Raw genomic sequence first — 16,853 nt, 5'->3', positions numbered from 1 at the left:
CGGTCAATTTATTCAGTGCCTGTAACGAACGAAACACTTTTTTGTCACTAGAAAGTGGCTAAAGTAATGCTCAGTCTATGAAGCCAATTCCAACAGCAGAACTGAAAGTTTAAAACTGAAAATCACACACTTTAACCTAGTAAAGGGAAAACGCGGACGAGAAATTCAATTACACGAACTCTACAAAACTGATAAACAAAACCGTCTAAAACTTCCAGGATAACCTAACCTCCAACATGGTCTGTTGCTAAAGACACTCAACCATTCATGTACGCAATTGTAAAATAAAAGATGACAAATTTTATTTGCTAAAATCCTGTACAAGCTGATTAATTGGCGTCAATGGTTATATCGACTGATTTCTCTGATGACTTTTCCACCAAATGAATATGCAGCGAACCGTCCCTGGTTGACAAACAAAATATATCAGGAAATAAATTCTAATAAACGCGCGCTAATTAGTTGAGAGCCGTTAAAAATCGAGTAAATTTTCCATTGCCAATTTTTCACTGGAAATAGAAAATATTTTTTCCAGTGTTTTTACAGAACTTTACAGACAGACATTCGTGAAGTTTGGTTCGGGAGAAATCATAACAGCGCTTTCTCCGGCCAAACTTTTGCTAGTGTTTCTAATATGGTCTAATATATCTCAACAGGAATAGGTAAGCGAGATTCGTAGTTTACTCTTCCCAATAGCCTCTTCACAATGTTATGTAACTTAAGGTCACACGCAGAGGATTAAAAAACAAAAACAACTGAACACGTGCAAGAGGTTAGTTAATAATGAAAGCGAAAGGGGCGTGCACTTTGCTGTGAGTTAACCGCGAGTTTGGAGTAAAAACTGCGAGACGACAACCGCAGGGTGAGATTTCTTTGGTGTGCCATTCGAGTGTTCGGTTTTCTGAACAGGAAAATATTATAAACAAACAAACAAATTAATAAATAAACTTTTTTCTTGTTTTCTCTAGTAATAGAGAGAGACAAGTACCGTATAACTAAAGTTTGGAAGAACGAGAGCCGCTGAAGTAAAACGAACCGAAATGTTTCAATTTTTGCTTTCAGATCTCCCAAACTTTAACATACTTCTAGAGGATCTCCTGTAAATTTCTTAAAACAAAATAACCCATACGTTTTAAGTTTCTACACAGTAATAGAAACATTCTTTTCTTTCGCCAATAACAAAACATCTCACCTTCTAATGTGAAATGTTCCAACGATATTTGCTTCTCCTTTTGCCATTGGTGGGATACCTTCAAGAACGACCTGGTACGATAACAAGACAGACACCAAATGTTATTCACAGACCATGACATTTTTGTGGCTTTCAAATCAGTGAAGATCGGGGAACCGTTTGTCCAAAGGCGTGACATCTTTCGGGGCCCGAAAACTCTAAAATGGATACAATGTTCCTCAAGAGAAATTTTATCGCTTTTGAAAGCCTTACAATTTTATGAATGACATTGGGCAAGTTTTAACTAAAATTTACCACCAATCGATGAAAAAACGGACTTCAAAAATGCATATCGGGCTTGGTAAATTAATGGAACTTTTGAGAAACGGACACTACTCCAGTTTTCTTTGGGTTTAGGCTATTTATCTAGACTGTTCATCCAGTGCGAATGTACAGGGAAGCTTCTTTATGGAATAAACTGCCCCAAAGCATTCGGCAAATCAAGAAAAAAAGACATCTTTTAGGTCTATATTTTTAAGGCAAAATAGTTGTAACCTTCAGATTTACAGTTAGCGTCGGCACCACGTACATTAAAGCTTGCAAATAACGTACACAAAATATACAACGTAAGGCCAAGTAATACGGGCAATATTTTCCGGCTTCCAACTTGTCGCGCAACAAGTATTGCGTTGCAAGTTGCGATTGTTTGTTGCGCGTATTACCAGCTTCTCGCACAACAAATGATTATGTTGCAAAAAGTACACTTCGTTTCTTCTTTTTGATACAATGCAGCTTGTTGCGCGCGGAGGTGGTAATACGAGCAACGAGCAATCACAACTTGTTGAGCGAAAAGTTGCAAGAAAATGTTGCCCGTATTAATGGCCTTTAGGTTACATCTGCTAGTTATCTAGATTTTTAATTTATTAAGACCTTGATTTACGATTCGCATAGTTAATTGTATTTGAATTGGTGTAGAATCTAGTAAATAACTGTTTTTATTATATGGCTGGCTCCGCGAGCGGGCAAGATGAGTCAAATCCTGCGCTGTGATTGGCTACCCGAGCGGGCAAGATGGAGCTATCTTGCCCGCTCGGGATTACCCGTTGCCCGTTCGCTTGGCATCGAAAGTTTAATCCCAACAACAATGCGGGTTTTCTTCGATTTTCTCGTTGTTTTGGGGGAAAACGCTCACTAAAAAGTTCGGTTAACTCTCAACATTTACCTAAAGGAAAGGAAAGAGAATGGAATCGTCCTGGTGTAATGAAAACTTCGTTTCAGCTACAATGAATGTGAGTTGAATCGGTGAGTTGCTCTGCGTGTAGTATTTTAGATGGAATTGATTTTGTAAAACTTATTGTCCCAAGTCGAGTGCCAAATTGATAAGTTCTCTAGGTTTGCAATGACTGTATTTAAATCATAGCGTAGTGGAAGTTGCGGTTAGTGTTTACAGCAGTTCAGAAAAGTATTTTTTTAAAGCCGTCACGTTTTTAAGGACGGTGCCTATTAATACCGAACTATTTTTGTGCAGTTTATTACTATGCGGAAAAAGCAGATCTTAGCAAGGCCTATTGGAATCCAAAAAGAAAATTGGGGGTAACCACGCATTTTCGGGGAGATAATTAAACATTAGTATCTCTAAAAAACGCCAAAATATAAAGCAATGCATGGGATTTTTCCTAAATTGAAGCCTAATTATCTCTGAAAAATGCATGGTTACCCCCAAATTTCTTTTGAGATACCAAAAGCATTTGCTAAGTTCTGCTTTCTCCGTATAGTTTTAAACCGCGCAAAAATAGTCCTGTATTAGTAGGCACCACCTATAGAAAAACCGAGTATCTCGAGATGCGCAGAACGTATGCGCAGTAACAATAGTACGCACCGTCCTTAATTCAGCCGCGTCTTGCTTGTTGTAAACAACAAAATCTTGTCAAAGTTTCGACCAGTTTTCTGATTTACCTACTCTTTTTTTCGGCTTATGTTTGCATATTATCTCAAATCTATTGTTTTATTCAAGAATTAATGATTGGAAACCGAAAACCGTGTAAAAAAATTTTAATATTTACGCCACCGCGCGATCGCCTGAAAATGGCGAGTTTGCCGGATTCTATTCAAATCTTCCCGCTCTTGCGAAAATCTAAATTTTTCGTTCTCGATAATTGTACACTCCCTTTAAGCCATGATAAAGTTAGAGCCCTAAGATAATTTAGGATTCCTTGTTTTCCACGATTACATGCTAATCCAAAAGTGCACTGAAAATAAATCTTGCACCGGCCGGCTATGAAGAATTTCTTTCCGAGTAGAGCGGTTTCATTCCGTGTTTTGTTTTGTTATTGTAGTTTTAACTGGATGGTAAAGCCATATAATAAATCCTTTATTGACCAAGCTTGTTCGGTCAAGATGGCTGGATATTGGCCTCGTTCTTTTTTTGCGTTTGGTCAATAACGCATATATATCACACCTGTTACAGGACTCCAATGTAAACCAGGCCTCCAGCCATCTTGACCTCACGCTTGGTCAATAACGCATATATATCACACCTGTTACAGGACTCCAATGTAAACCAGGCCTCAGTAGTTCATAACTCTATCCAGTGAATAAAATGTCCTCCAAAACTACTACATTTTACCCGCTGGATAGCGACTTATCCGCGGGATAAAGTTATCTACTCTTTAGACAAACTGGGCCAGCTGTATACTGATGAAATTTCGTGAGCAAATGATGTGTACTTGTACTTGAGAGCATGCAGTGCTCCAACCAACACCCTTCCCTGGTTTGTGATCGAGCGCATTAATCGATCCCCAAATTTCACACTTTGCACCCGCACTGGTTGATCTTAGGATCTTTCAACAGGCTCGTTGTTTGAGCAGGATTATGCTTTCGGTGAAGAGTTGACTTGCCACTGTCACCTTACTTATAGCGAACGGGTTTTGTTTCGGGTGTTACAATAATTTTGTCGCACTTTTACGGTGGTTCGGCTTTGAACTAGTTTTTCAGGGACGACAAAAAATGACTCACGCACCCCACCCTACCCACCTTGGCCACAAGAGTCCTTCCACGATCACTGGAGGTGTCCTCTTCCACTTCATATACACATAAACAAACAGTCTCCTGTGGGACACGATAATATAGCAAAGATTTAAAACTAGGAATAATGCAATGGTTTTCTATGCGGTATGCTCACCCTATCTCAACGAGAATTTTTAAGCCATAGAACACCACAACAAACCTGATTATCTGCGGCAGTTGTGAAATTGTGCGTTCTTCTTGTGGGTATGGGTGTGTATTTGGGAATAACTGGACATAAACGTGATTCGGCATCCTCCAGCTGTTGATAGAAATAAGTAATGTTTAAAAACGAGCAGCAGTGTTTTATCGGGTTTAAAACGGCTTCAAAAACATTCCTGGAAAAGCGTGTGTCAATAGAGTTCATAACAGTTATGCTTTTGTGAACTTTGGAAATTAGCATACGAGAAAAACACCGCATACTAATGAGGAGAGTTTTATCAGCTGCTGAAAAACAGCATACTAATAAGGAGGAGGTTTATCGATATAAAGTCACTGCACGTGATGTATTATCGACCATTTGATAGGTCAATGGACTTATGAATTATTAATGAGTTTTTGAAGAGATTGTAAAGTACAAGCAGTAACTTCTTTATTTCAAGGACAGTCATTACAAGGAGTGAAAAAGTTCATGCTGGGAAATGGACGCCGTGGACAAAAGCGTCACGCAACAAAAGAGTTTCCATTCCATTTTTTTGAAATCTGTTTGCAATCTCTATACATACACAACAAACGATGATTACTAGACAAATTAATTTAGGAAAAATATATCACAACTGCCTTATTGACAAAAAGGACAGTGCGAAAATAATATTTCAATTCTTCATGGTAATTTAACGCCAAAGACTTTCAAGAGGAAATCCAATAGAAAAGTTTAAGGGTTTTTTTTCGTGAGTGGGCAAGGTCTTGAGAGTTAAGGACGGCGCCTACTTTTGTTACTGCGCATGCGTTCTGTGCATCTCGAGATACTCGGATTTCCTATGGGTGGTGCCTACTAATACAGGGATATTTTTGCGCGGTTTAAAACTATGCGGAGAAAGCAGAATTTAGCAAGTGCTCTTGGTATCCAAAAAGAAAATTGGGGGTAACCGCGCATATTTCAGAGGTAATAAAGCTTCAATATTGAAAAAAAAAAAAAAATAAAATAAAAATAAAAACGCCATACATTGCTTTGTATTTTACTGCTTTTTTGAATTATTGTTCCTTAATTATCGCTGAAAAATGCGTGGTTACTCCCAATTTTCTTTTTGGATTCCAATAGCTCCTGCTAAGATCTGTTTTTCCCTCATAGTCATTTACTGGGAAAAAATACTTCTATATCAAGGCAGCGGATAAAGCACTACAAGTAAGTACTGCTTATTACAGCTCGTTTGGCTTACAGTGTCCGGCCCAAGAGTGACAAACATATAATAATCTATCCTAAAGGTACTGATACCAAATGGATAAGGAGGTTGGTCTCTAAAGAAACTGTGGTGCAGCGTCGGTGGGGAATGGAAACGGATATTTGGTTTATCAACAGAGTTGATAAAGTTGTTTGACACTGTAAAGAGATTTGAGTGCTGACGTTTCGAGTATTAGCCCTTCGTTAGAGCGAATCAAAGAATAGTGGGTTCTATGTAATGTTTAAAAAACGAGAAGAAGTGTTTTGCCGGGTTTAAAACCACGAGGCGCAGCCGAGTGGTTTTAAACCTGATAAAACACGTGCTGCGAGTTTTTTGAACGGCTTCAAAAACATTCCTGGAAAAGCGTGTGTCAAGAGAGTTCATAACAATTATGCTTTAATTTGTGAACGTTGGAAATTGGTATACGAGAAAAACACTGCATACTAATGAGGAGTGTTTTATCAGCTGATAAAACACCGCATACTAATAAGGAAGAGATTTATGGATATAAAGTCACTGCACGTGATGTATTATCGACCATTTGATAGGTCAATGGGCTTGTGAATTATTAATAAGTTTTTGAAGTGTTTATACAGTGAGCAGTGTTGGTGGGAGTATGGTAACGTAGAAAATGTTCAAGAATAAATTAGTGGAATGAAAAGCGTTCCAGTTAGTCCGCAGTTATGCAGGTCAGAGACTTCAGTTATTGTACTGACCATAACACTGATAGCTTTTGATGTGCATTCTACTTCTTCTGGATCATCATTTGATTGTTCTCCTCTGCCTTGAAGCAACGATGCCTTCAACAATAAAACAAACGAATGACCAGATTACAAAAAGAAAATCTTTACATAAGTCCATTGGTTTGTAAATATATTGATCTAGCTGGCTGTCTCCAGTCAGTCACACGCTCAACCCATGAGCCAACCAGTCAGCTAGCCACACAGTCAGTCAGTCAGTCAGTCAGTCAGTCAGTCAGTCAGTCAGTCAGTCAGTCAGTCAGTCAGTCAGCCAGCCAGCCAGCCAGCCAGCCAGCCAGCCAGCCGGCCAGCCAGTAAGTCAGTGAGTCAGTGAGTCAGTCAGTCAGTCAGTTGGTTAGCAAGCCAGTTAGCCACACAGTCAGTCAGTCAGTCAGTCAGTCAGTCAGTCAATCAGTCAGTTAATCAGCCAGTTGGTTTAATAGCTAGCCAGTGAGTCAATCAGTCAGTCGGTCAGTCAGCCATCAGCCAGTTAGTTCAATATCTAGCCAGCCAGTCAGTCAGTCAGTCAGTCAGTCAGTCAGTCAGTCAGTCAGTCAGTCAGCAAGCCACTCGGTCAGTCAGTCAGTCAGTCAGTTAGTTGGCCATTCAGTTAGGAAGTCAGTCAGGTAGGGAGCCGGCTAGCCTGCCATTCTATCAGTCAATGTAAACTAGACAGTGGGCCAGTCAGTCAATCTATTTGACTGGCCATTATTCTGTTGAACTGACAGTTAGTTGTTCAGGATATAGGTCAACTACAGTAGTCAATCAATCAGTTGGTCAGTCAATCAAGGCATTCATTTGGCCAATCAACAGTCAGTGATTCTCTCTGTTTGTCTGTTTGCCAAGATTACCTGAATGGCTGCTCCATAAGCTAATACACCATCTGGATTAATGGATTGTGATACTTCTTTATCCACAAAATACTCCTGCAGTAACTGCTGAATCCTGGGTATACGTGTGGAGCCACCAACTAAAATAACCTTGAAATGAAAGAAAAATATTCATTGTAATAATCTACATACATGGCAAAATGATTCAGAGTTATCAAAATTAACCTGATGTGCTGTAAAACTAACATTACTTTACCTGGTCTATATTGTCTTTTGTAATATTTGACTTGGTGAGAACTCTGTCAATAGTGGTTAGACTTTGTTGGAATAAACTTAAACAGAGTGATTCAAAGCGAGCCCTGAAAAATAAACAAACAAACATAAACAACAACAAAAGACACTTTTTTAACAAGAGGAAAATTTATCTTTAGTTGTTGTTGTTTATTAGCTAATCAAGATGTTACCATGCAGAGAAATATCCTGTTTTAATATAATTATTACTTATTGTATTAACGTTTTAGCAAGTTAGCATTTATTATCCTGGTGTATCAACAATTTTATGTTTTTAACAAATTATTGAAAATAATTTTTCCACTTTTTATTAGAGATACCCTAAATGTGATATAATAAGGTATCCTACAGTTATAAAGCTCTATCTTATCTTAGTAATATTACAACAGATCTGACAAGAGCATTGCCAAAGGAAAAGGTGCTACATTTTTTTACGACAAAAAAAAGGTGCTAAATTATTTGAAAACAGTTGGATATTTCTAAGAACAATTCAGCCTTTGAACCCTTTTCCTCCTAGCACTTCCTTTGATAACAATGCATGCCCAGTCTTGAAAGTTCAGTGCTAAAAAGAAATTTCACATAGCTGACGGCTAACAATAATTATTTTAACACTGAATTTGGCTGTAAATTAGTGGATTTTAAAGAACCAAAGGGATGTAATGAAAGGAGTTTGATGTAAGTAAATTTCACACCTTCAAAAACTCATTAATAATAATACCATTGACCTATCAAAAAATTAATGGTTGATAAAACATCATGTGCATTGGTTTGTAAAACCTGATAAAACCTCTTCCTTATTAGTAAGCTGTGTTAAATGTTTTCTTGTATGCTGATTTCCAACGTTCACAAAAGCATCATTGTTATGAACTCTATTGACACACACTTTTCCAGAAATGTTTTTGAAGACGTTCAAAAAAACTCGCAGTACATGTTTTATCGGGTCTAAAACCACTCGGCGAAACCCCAATAAAACACTGCTCCTCATTACCTTGACACCTTGCTGTTCAAATCTATTCCATCATAAAGGGACTCAATAGCACAGGTTGCAGTATCTCTAGACGACAGGACGTGTTTACAAGTCTCAGCGCCTGCTGTAAGTTTGGCCATTGCTCTCGCATTACTTGTAACATCTTGTTTCCACTGCCTGCAAACAAAAAAGTTAGGGCCAATTCAGATGCCGCTACACTCATGTGCCAAACCTGATACATTTAAATTTGACTCCAGAGTGACTTTGGAGCATACAAATGATACAGATTATGTAATTGTGCCAAAACTTATTCACTAAACATTGCAAGACAGTACTTATTGTACAATTTCTGTACAATTCTTATCCAGAATAGCAAATAATAGACAAAAGAAAATTTTATTCTGAAATTGTTATTGGAAAGATTTTGCATGACTTTTTCCTATAATAAATCTCAAGTGATAATGAAGACAAAGGTTAGAACAAATTTAATAGAACCTTTTTGAACTTATCTAACAATGTTTGCCACACCATATTGGAACTACTGTGGCAAACTGGTTCGGCACATAAATGTGGAGTGTTTGTTATTTGGATCAGGCCTAACTCTCAACATGGATGGGAATGGATGGGAATATCAAACATTAATATTCGTTTTTGTTCCACCATGACAGGATGGGTGCATAGCTAAGATAATAACTGTCTTTGACATTGTCTTTGATCTGCTGTTTACTCTGGTCTGTAGTCTTTTTCTATTCTTTTACTTTAGACTTTAGCCAACAACCCCTGAAGCCCAAAACAGGACCTTGAGGCTTTCAACATTAGTGTAGCAATGAAGGGAATTAAACTTCTGTTTCAAAAATGCAAAACACTCTCTTACCACTTATTCCCAAAGACGTATTTTAACAAAACTATGGTGCAAATCTGTCACGTTTTTACATTGTAAGAGCTTTAAACAAACAAGTATACAAAATAATATGCTATCATTTACTTTCGAAATTCTGCAGCAAGATGTTGAGCAAGCAATTCATCGAATTTTATTCCACCCAAACTGGCATCATTCTCTGTTGCCACAACTCTGTACATTCCTCCACTAACAGCTATCAGAGTAACGTCAAGTGATGTCCCTCCAAGTCTGTAGACAAGCACTGTTCTGAAAATGAAATGCAGGGCCTGGTTGTTCAAAAGTTGATTAATGTTAATCCCCAATTAAAAATTAACTCAGGTTTTCATCTTACTCATCAAAAATGTTTTTAAAAGCTAATATAAGAAAAGTCTAAGTCAAAGGTGAGGAGCAAACATTTTTGGAAGAATCTTTATTAATTAGTTATAAAACTCGAATAAAAGTTCACGTTAACCCATGATTAGCTTAATTGGACTTAAGCTTTGAACAACTCAGCCCAGAAAATCAATTTAAGGATTACATAAATGGTAAGTGCTTGCTCAAAAGAAATGTGACAAAGCACAATGCTTTTTTCACTGCTATAATGGCCACCTGCCTGAAGCCCCACAGGTTTGCTAGTGTGCCTCAGTGAGGTAAGAAATAGAACATGGTGTCTGTTTCCTAATGCAAACAGAAGACGAAGTTTTGGAGATTTATGAAATCAAGGGGTAAGGATTTGCATGTTACCATATTTCTTGGAACAAGCACCAAACATCAATTAAATTCATCACCAATCAATGAGCTTGACGGTTGGTGCCTGAAAGATTAGTACAGTCACAGTACATTCAAGCCAAGTGAGGTACATAGTCATGCAATTTCCTTTGAGCAGCAACCGCTTGGCATCATCCCACTGAAAAAAATCAGTGGGAAGGACAAAAGATTCCTGCCAGGAACATGCGCCATAATAATTATTGAAGAGGATGGAGGAGCTGTGACCTGTATTACCTTACAATGGTCCGATCATTTTGTCCAATATCTGTTAAGGCAAAAACATAGTGTTTATGAACAGCATTGTTTGGAATCAAGCAGATATACAAGCTGAGGTTGATAACAATGTATAAACTGTGCGGCGCCTTCACCAAGATAAGTAAGAATTGATAATTTAAGCGAGATCTGGAATGCGACATTGTGATGCTGTGAATGCGATGTGACGTGTTGTCTAGTTCTAAAGAAGACAGTATTGTTGAAATGTTGGCTGGAGTTTTATTTCACATTCCAGTGCTTGAATTACCAATTCCTACTTATCTAGCTATACAAGGCTGTCATTAGCAGCTGAAAACCAGTTTTTATGGCTAGCAACTGCAGTGAAGATGACTGGATACTCATTTTGAAAATAGTTATAAACATAACAAAACTTCATGCTTTAGTTGACGACCAGCTTCTTTCCCTGTGATACAACGCTCTCCAAAGCTTAATGTGATTCCTGGATAATACAGTTGATCTATGACAAAATAATGGACTATAGACCCCATGCAAAAATGGCTGACGTTTTAATATCCTTTTGTTTGCATTCAAATTAGCCCTACTTACCTCGTGCTTGAGTTAAAAAATCAAAAGAATATTCTCTCTCGAACGAGGCTGGCGAGGCTAATAATTATTTGAATACAGGCAAAAGAATGTTAAAATGTCAGCCCTTTTTGCATAAATATGTCTCTCTGTTCAGACTAATTTGTGTTACCATAAGCAAGTGCTGCTGCAGCTGGTTGACTGATAACACGAAGAACATTGAAGCCTGCATCTTCAGCTGCCTCCCTAGAAATGAATGAATTTACTTTATTGATTATATGGAAAAAAAGAAGGAGGTGTGGATGGATTTGATTAATTTACTTAAAATAACTGTTTTGAAACAAATTTAGAATACTGAATTATTGTCCAGCAAGTAAAAACTAGCGATATAATGACATTATAATGTCATGACTGTCATTAAAAAAAGTTCAAACAAGAAATTGAATACCTCATAGCTGTCCTCTGCTCATCACTGAAATGAAATGGCACAGTGATAACAGCTTCTTCAATGTCGTTCCCACCTTTTGCTTGAGCAATTTCTGGAAGTTAAACATTGATAACAAATCTAAATGCTGAGAAAAGTGAGCAGCTATTTCATAAATTTGGTAGAGAATTGTAAGGAGAGGCCACCCCATTTACTACAAGATTAATGTGCATTCATAATGTGCATTTACCCAGACCACAGTGGCCAGACTGAAGGAGGGAGGGACTACAGTGTAGGATATAAGGGAGTGGGGGTGTTGTGGGGGGGGGGGGGGGGAAACATTTACCATCCATGTATGGTCAAGGCTGGAAAGCATAATTTGCCCCTCAGGTGGTCAGGGGCTGATGGTGGGGTCCCGAGGGAAACAAAGTCCCAGGTTTCCCCCCCTCTAGATCTGACACTGGAAAACTTACCCAACAATTTTTCAAAAATTATCCTGATTACTTCTTTAGGAGAGAATAAAGTTGGTTTGTTATTCATTTCCACTTCAAAGAAGGGTTCCCCATCTTTATCGACAATCTAAAAAAAAGAAAAAAAAAACAAACAAAAACATTTATACAGAAATAAGTTTTAGGCATGAAATATCTCAAATTATCATACATCCCACTAAATAAATAACAATAGCATTCTAGCTAGGTCACCAAAAATGACAGAGCTCAGCATAAAACATGAATGTCACCAAATATTTGCATTATTTTAGATATACTTGCACAATTACTGTGCAAGCATTTGCATATGCTTGAAAAGCACTAGAGTGGTATGACAGCCATTTGAACATGAGGAGAATTGATTAATATCAATTGATCACCATTTTACTGATCACATGACTTTGGTAAGACTGAATTTCATCTGACAGAGCCCTAGGGGGCTTATTTATTTTCAGGCCTCAGGAAGGAGGGGGACTTATTTTCAAATCATGAGTTTCGAACAGTACTTTTAAACTATTAGCTTGCCCAACATTTTACTTCAATACAAAAATACAAAAACAATTTAAGATTCCCTACTGACCAACTGACTGATGTTTTGGGAATAATGATTGAAGTTCTGAAGTAGCTGCATTATATCTTTTGCGTTATCTAACATGAGAGGGAGAAGACAGTGGAGGCTTAATAGAGAAGGGGGCTTATTATAAATTCTGACCTGCAAATGGGGGCTTATTAGAGAGGGAGAGCTAAAATAGTACAGTACTCATCATGAAGGCTGCTGCCACTGGGCATGAGAAGTAAATGATTTAATTGAGGTTTTATTGTTCCAAAGCACCATTAGTTATGTGTAGAAACACTGCTACATAAGGGAATGTTATTATTATTTATTACAAATACTGGTTTTATTGTGAACCAGACATGACTGCAAGTTAATTAAAATTTATATTGGGGACTGGGGGCCACTATGGTTGTAAAACCTGCAATACAGGAATACCACAGACCACCACAGAACAAACAGCATGGAATATCAGACTAAATCTAACCAGCCACGGATTAATCTCATGAGCTATAGCCTGGGGTTTTGGGTTCTATTGTACATGTTATGACCAGCTTCCTCGGCAGGACATGTCCACCTTTTACACTGCTTGTATACGCTCTGTTCTTACGTACGCAGCGCCTGCCTTTTTTTACGCCCTGCCAAAGTACCTAAAAGACGAGTTGGTGCGTGTCGAAAAGCGGGCCATGTCTATAATATGCTCAGGACTACCCTACCAGGAGGCCATCGAACTAGTGAACATTGTCCCCATTGCAGATTTCATCACGGGGCTATGCACTAATGCTTTTGACACCATTATTAAGGACCCAGAACACCGTCTGAACTGTTTAATACCATTTAGTGGACCGTCACGTTATACTCTAAGGTGCAACAGGCGTTTTACCGCAGGGCAAAAAACTTCCGCTCGTCCGCTCGTCCGCCCGTCCGAGACGAGTACTCTCGTGTCTTGGACGAGTGGATTTCCAAAAGCACTTGTCCTATGGGACGAGTAGAGTTTGCCTATAAAAAGATGTTCTTTTCTACTGAGGTCTGAGTTCCCAAGCATTTTGGACTTTGTAAACTGGCCTGAGTTTCGCGAAGTTTGGTTTCTTTTCACGGCAACTTACCCGTTTTCGCTTATGTTTTCCGGGAATATCTGGTTCTGTTGTTTCAGTAAAGACTGGGATCCACATACCATATATGGAAATGACGACCTCGTTTGGAGTAATAAAACCTTTTAATGTCTTTGCTGTCAGTCTAATAGTGTAATTTAAAAGACGTGAAACGCTCCAAGCCATTCTGCTATATAAAAGGCGCTGATGCTTTGAAAATGTCACATAACCCACCTAAAAAATGCGCGAAATAAAATCAGATCACATGCTACGTTTTCATTGTCAGTGTACAAGATGTCGGCTAATCTGCTTGACCTATGGAAAAATCGAGAGTAAGAGAAAACCTGACTCCAGCAAAGAGGAACATCCTAAGAGTGAGAAAGTGAAAAAACATGAAGTAAGTCGAATTCGAAAATTCCAACCAACATGGAAAAAAGAATTTCCCTGAGTTAAATTTGACGCGGAGAAGAATGAAATGTTCTGCATTGTGTGCCGTAAGTATCCAACAGTAGCCGATAAAGCGAGCCGGCTTTATGTCGGCATCAGTGGATCGTCTGCCACTGGTTTTCGCCGTGATTCTCTTGTGAGTCACGAGGAGAGCCATTCTCATTACTTTTGTTTTCAACGAGCTAAAAACGAAGAAAAACCAAAGCAGGCGCTGCTACAGCGAATAGGCCGTAAAATCGACGAGGAGTCAAAGGAGTCATCTTAGATCGCAGTGTTAATGCCTCGTAGATGTGCTACATTTTCTCAAGTCGTGTATAAAGAATGTGAGTGATCCCCGATGTGTCTGTATGAAATGGTGTTGTATTAAAAAGTGCAAAGAACAACATAAATTGAAATAACTGTTAAAATAAATACTCGAGATTTGGTACAAAACAGATTATACAATTTCTACGTTTTTTTATGATATTTTGTTATTCACTTTAATAATTATTTCGGACTAGTAAATTTAACTTTTGGACAACCAGAATCTGAACGTAACTCGTCCAATGGACAAGTGGAATAAAAAAAAAGTTTTTTGCCCTGTACCGTACCCAAATGCAAGACAGATCGTTTTAGAAATAGTTTTATTATTAGATCCTGTATTGATAATGTATATATATAGATTCTTAGTTTCCCTTTTTATCATATTTTTTATACCTTTATTTATTGTACCTAGTTTTATACGTACTTTTTATCGATTTTATTAATTGTAAATACGCAATTCAGCCTTCGGGCTGCCATGTATTGATTATTAAACTATCTATCATTATCATTATCATCATCTTCAGCTTTACATGCAGTAACATTGATTCATGCACTCAGATATATGCTTCTTCTCTATCATGTGCTTCATAATACTGTCCATTGCAGACAAGCATACTGTAACCACATGATAAAAAACTTGATTCAATTTGATGTGAAAAATGGCATGTTTTGTCAATGAACATCTGAGAGTTGACTCGCTTTCACAAGATGGCTTTGGTGGCACTCAAAAAAGTTGTTTTTGACCAAACTTTGAAAGAAAACCATGCTTACTCCTGGCCTTGGATGAAATCTTTTTAGAGTTCAAATAGATTTCACTCATTATGCATCAAAACATGTCTATGAAACAAACTTGTTATTAATTGGCAGGTACAGGTGTGAAATTGCACCTGATGTTTGTTCAAATTCAAGTACTTTTAAAAGAACAAACATGCCATGTTTGTTACCAAACAAGGTCACATTCATTTGGTCCGCATGGTCACACTTAAATGTCACCCTTAGGAGGAAGCCATATTTACCTTGCATTCAGATGCCTGAACCTCTTTTTGAACTGCATCATCAGAAAATCTAGCAGCACAAAAGCATGATACAACAGACTGTTACTGTTACAGTATTTATTACACATAATCCATTTCCTGATTGTTCTTTGTTTATGAGGGATAGCATGAGAGTAGTTGAATGGATAATTAAAGTATGAGACTGTGAACCTGTTACTAAAAATAGAAAACAACAGTTATTTACTACCTCATCCAAAACATGGGTTTTCAGCTGAAAGACCACTAAAGACTGAGCTAAGTGGATATTGAAAAATTTTCGTGATGTGTTACTTATGGTAATACCTTTGGTTTTTACTAATTTTTTTGAGTCAGGCACCTATCCCAGACATCCACTAACAGTTATGACTCACTTCCAGTTAACTCACATCAAGACATGTAACGAATGGTAAACGAAACAAAGTCACTAGATCTTTCTACGACAAGCTATGTTACTACCCCCAAATCTTTATTTCATTTTACTTATTTATTCATTTACTTATTTATTTAACTTACTTATTTATTTATAAATATATTAACAAGATTCACAATGCAAACTTAAGACAAGCCACTGCAATCATTGTGATAGTTAGTGGTATGTTTATAACAATTGAAATACTGTACATGCACAATTGAGTTTAAGTGAATGATTGTACTGAATGCCAGGTAAAATAACCCACACCATGAAGGTCGTATTCAACATACAGCAAGCCCCAACCGTAACTAGGGAATACCCCACCACTCCAAAAGTGACCCTGAAACGAAATTCTCACCTCAATCCGATCATCTTGCTTGCTCTTGCCATGGTGTTCTTTGAATTCCGAATTAGGCCATGCTTGGCAGGAAGACCAATGGACTAGCGAAAACACGAATGTAGAAATCGGCATTAAAAACTTTTCAAAGATTTAGAGAAGAGCATAATTTGATCCGTGATTGACCTTAAGTAGGCACCGGGGATCAAGCCCAGCCTGATAGGTTTCTTCCGCGTCGTATAAAAAACTACAAAACAGAGAGGAGCAACAAAAATGTCCCAAGGCAACAAGGGAACTTTTACCTTCTCTTTCCCAGAGCACGCCACCAGAGCAGGAGTGACTCTATCACCGGCATCATTTGCTATTATCTCCGTTCTTCCATCCTGGAGTAGACAACATAGATATAAGCTTACGGGGTTTCACTATCAAGTGAAATAGATTTTTCTACCTTGTGTAAAGCCAGGTAAGCGCTGGTACATCCCAAATGCACACCAACGGAAGCCGCCATCTTGATTTTGTTAGGTTGAGAAGACCTGGGATTGACTCAGTCCCAAGTCCCTTTCCGTTGACAGATGGGCAGCCGGCCTTCTGGGATTTGACCGGCCCTGTACACTTTGTCTTCAAATAATCAATTGTGTTTATTCTAAAGATAGAAAACATCGTAAGCCTGGTTTAGTCAGCGAGTGTTTTAAATTTGTTGAAGCTGAGCGATTTGCCTCTGAAACCTGACCAAACCTTGACCTGAGTCAGATGAATAAATAGGAGTGGACAGAACTCGTTCTGACTAATGGTCACTAATACCTTTCTACAACTTTGCATTGGTTTTACGAACAGAGTTGATAAGGCATTTGGCCACTGACGTTTCGAGCGTTAGCAC

The 16,853-nt window shown here is 38.1% G+C and overlaps 1 protein-coding gene across 1 annotated transcript; it reads right to left on the bottom strand.

Moving 5' to 3' along the window:
- Positions 1 to 277: 277 nt before the first annotated feature.
- Positions 278 to 16,522, bottom strand: LOC146470035 (heat shock 70 kDa protein 14-B-like). The gene is made up of 17 exons (XM_085122138.1): positions 16,425 to 16,522; positions 16,279 to 16,359; positions 15,998 to 16,080; positions 15,210 to 15,258; positions 11,785 to 11,890; positions 11,336 to 11,426; positions 11,060 to 11,133; positions 10,327 to 10,357; positions 9,430 to 9,591; positions 8,466 to 8,621; positions 7,443 to 7,545; positions 7,208 to 7,336; positions 6,333 to 6,416; positions 4,398 to 4,496; positions 4,205 to 4,279; positions 1,193 to 1,263; positions 278 to 405 (listed from the first exon to the last, which is right to left on the bottom strand). The coding sequence occupies exons 1-17, from the start codon at positions 16,482 to 16,484 to the stop codon at positions 330 to 332; spliced, it is 1,530 nt and encodes a 509-aa protein (XP_084978264.1). The 5' UTR covers positions 16,485 to 16,522; the 3' UTR covers positions 278 to 329.
- Between the last annotated feature and the right edge of the window lie 331 nt (positions 16,523 to 16,853).

Source organism: Pavona decussata, unplaced genomic scaffold (assembly GCF_977016875.1).
Source record: "Pavona decussata unplaced genomic scaffold, jaPavDecu1.1 SCAFFOLD_114, whole genome shotgun sequence".
Lineage (NCBI taxonomy): Eukaryota > Metazoa > Cnidaria > Anthozoa > Scleractinia > Agariciidae > Pavona > Pavona decussata.
This window is presented reverse-complemented; position numbering and strand designations above follow the sequence as displayed.

Excerpts from the sequence above, each read along its gene's own strand:
- LOC146470035 (XM_085122138.1), bottom strand. The coding sequence starts at position 16,484 with ATGGCGGCTTCCGTTGGTGTGCATTTGGGATGTACCAGCGCTTACCTG. Across the intron at positions 7,337-7,442 it reads CAAAAGACAATATAGACCAG|GTTATTTTAGTTGGTGGCTC; the intron begins GTAAAGTAATGT and ends TTTCATTTCAAG. Across the intron at positions 6,417-7,207 it reads CTTATGGAGCAGCCATTCAG|GCATCGTTGCTTCAAGGCAG; the intron begins GTAATCTTGGCA and ends TTATTGTTGAAG.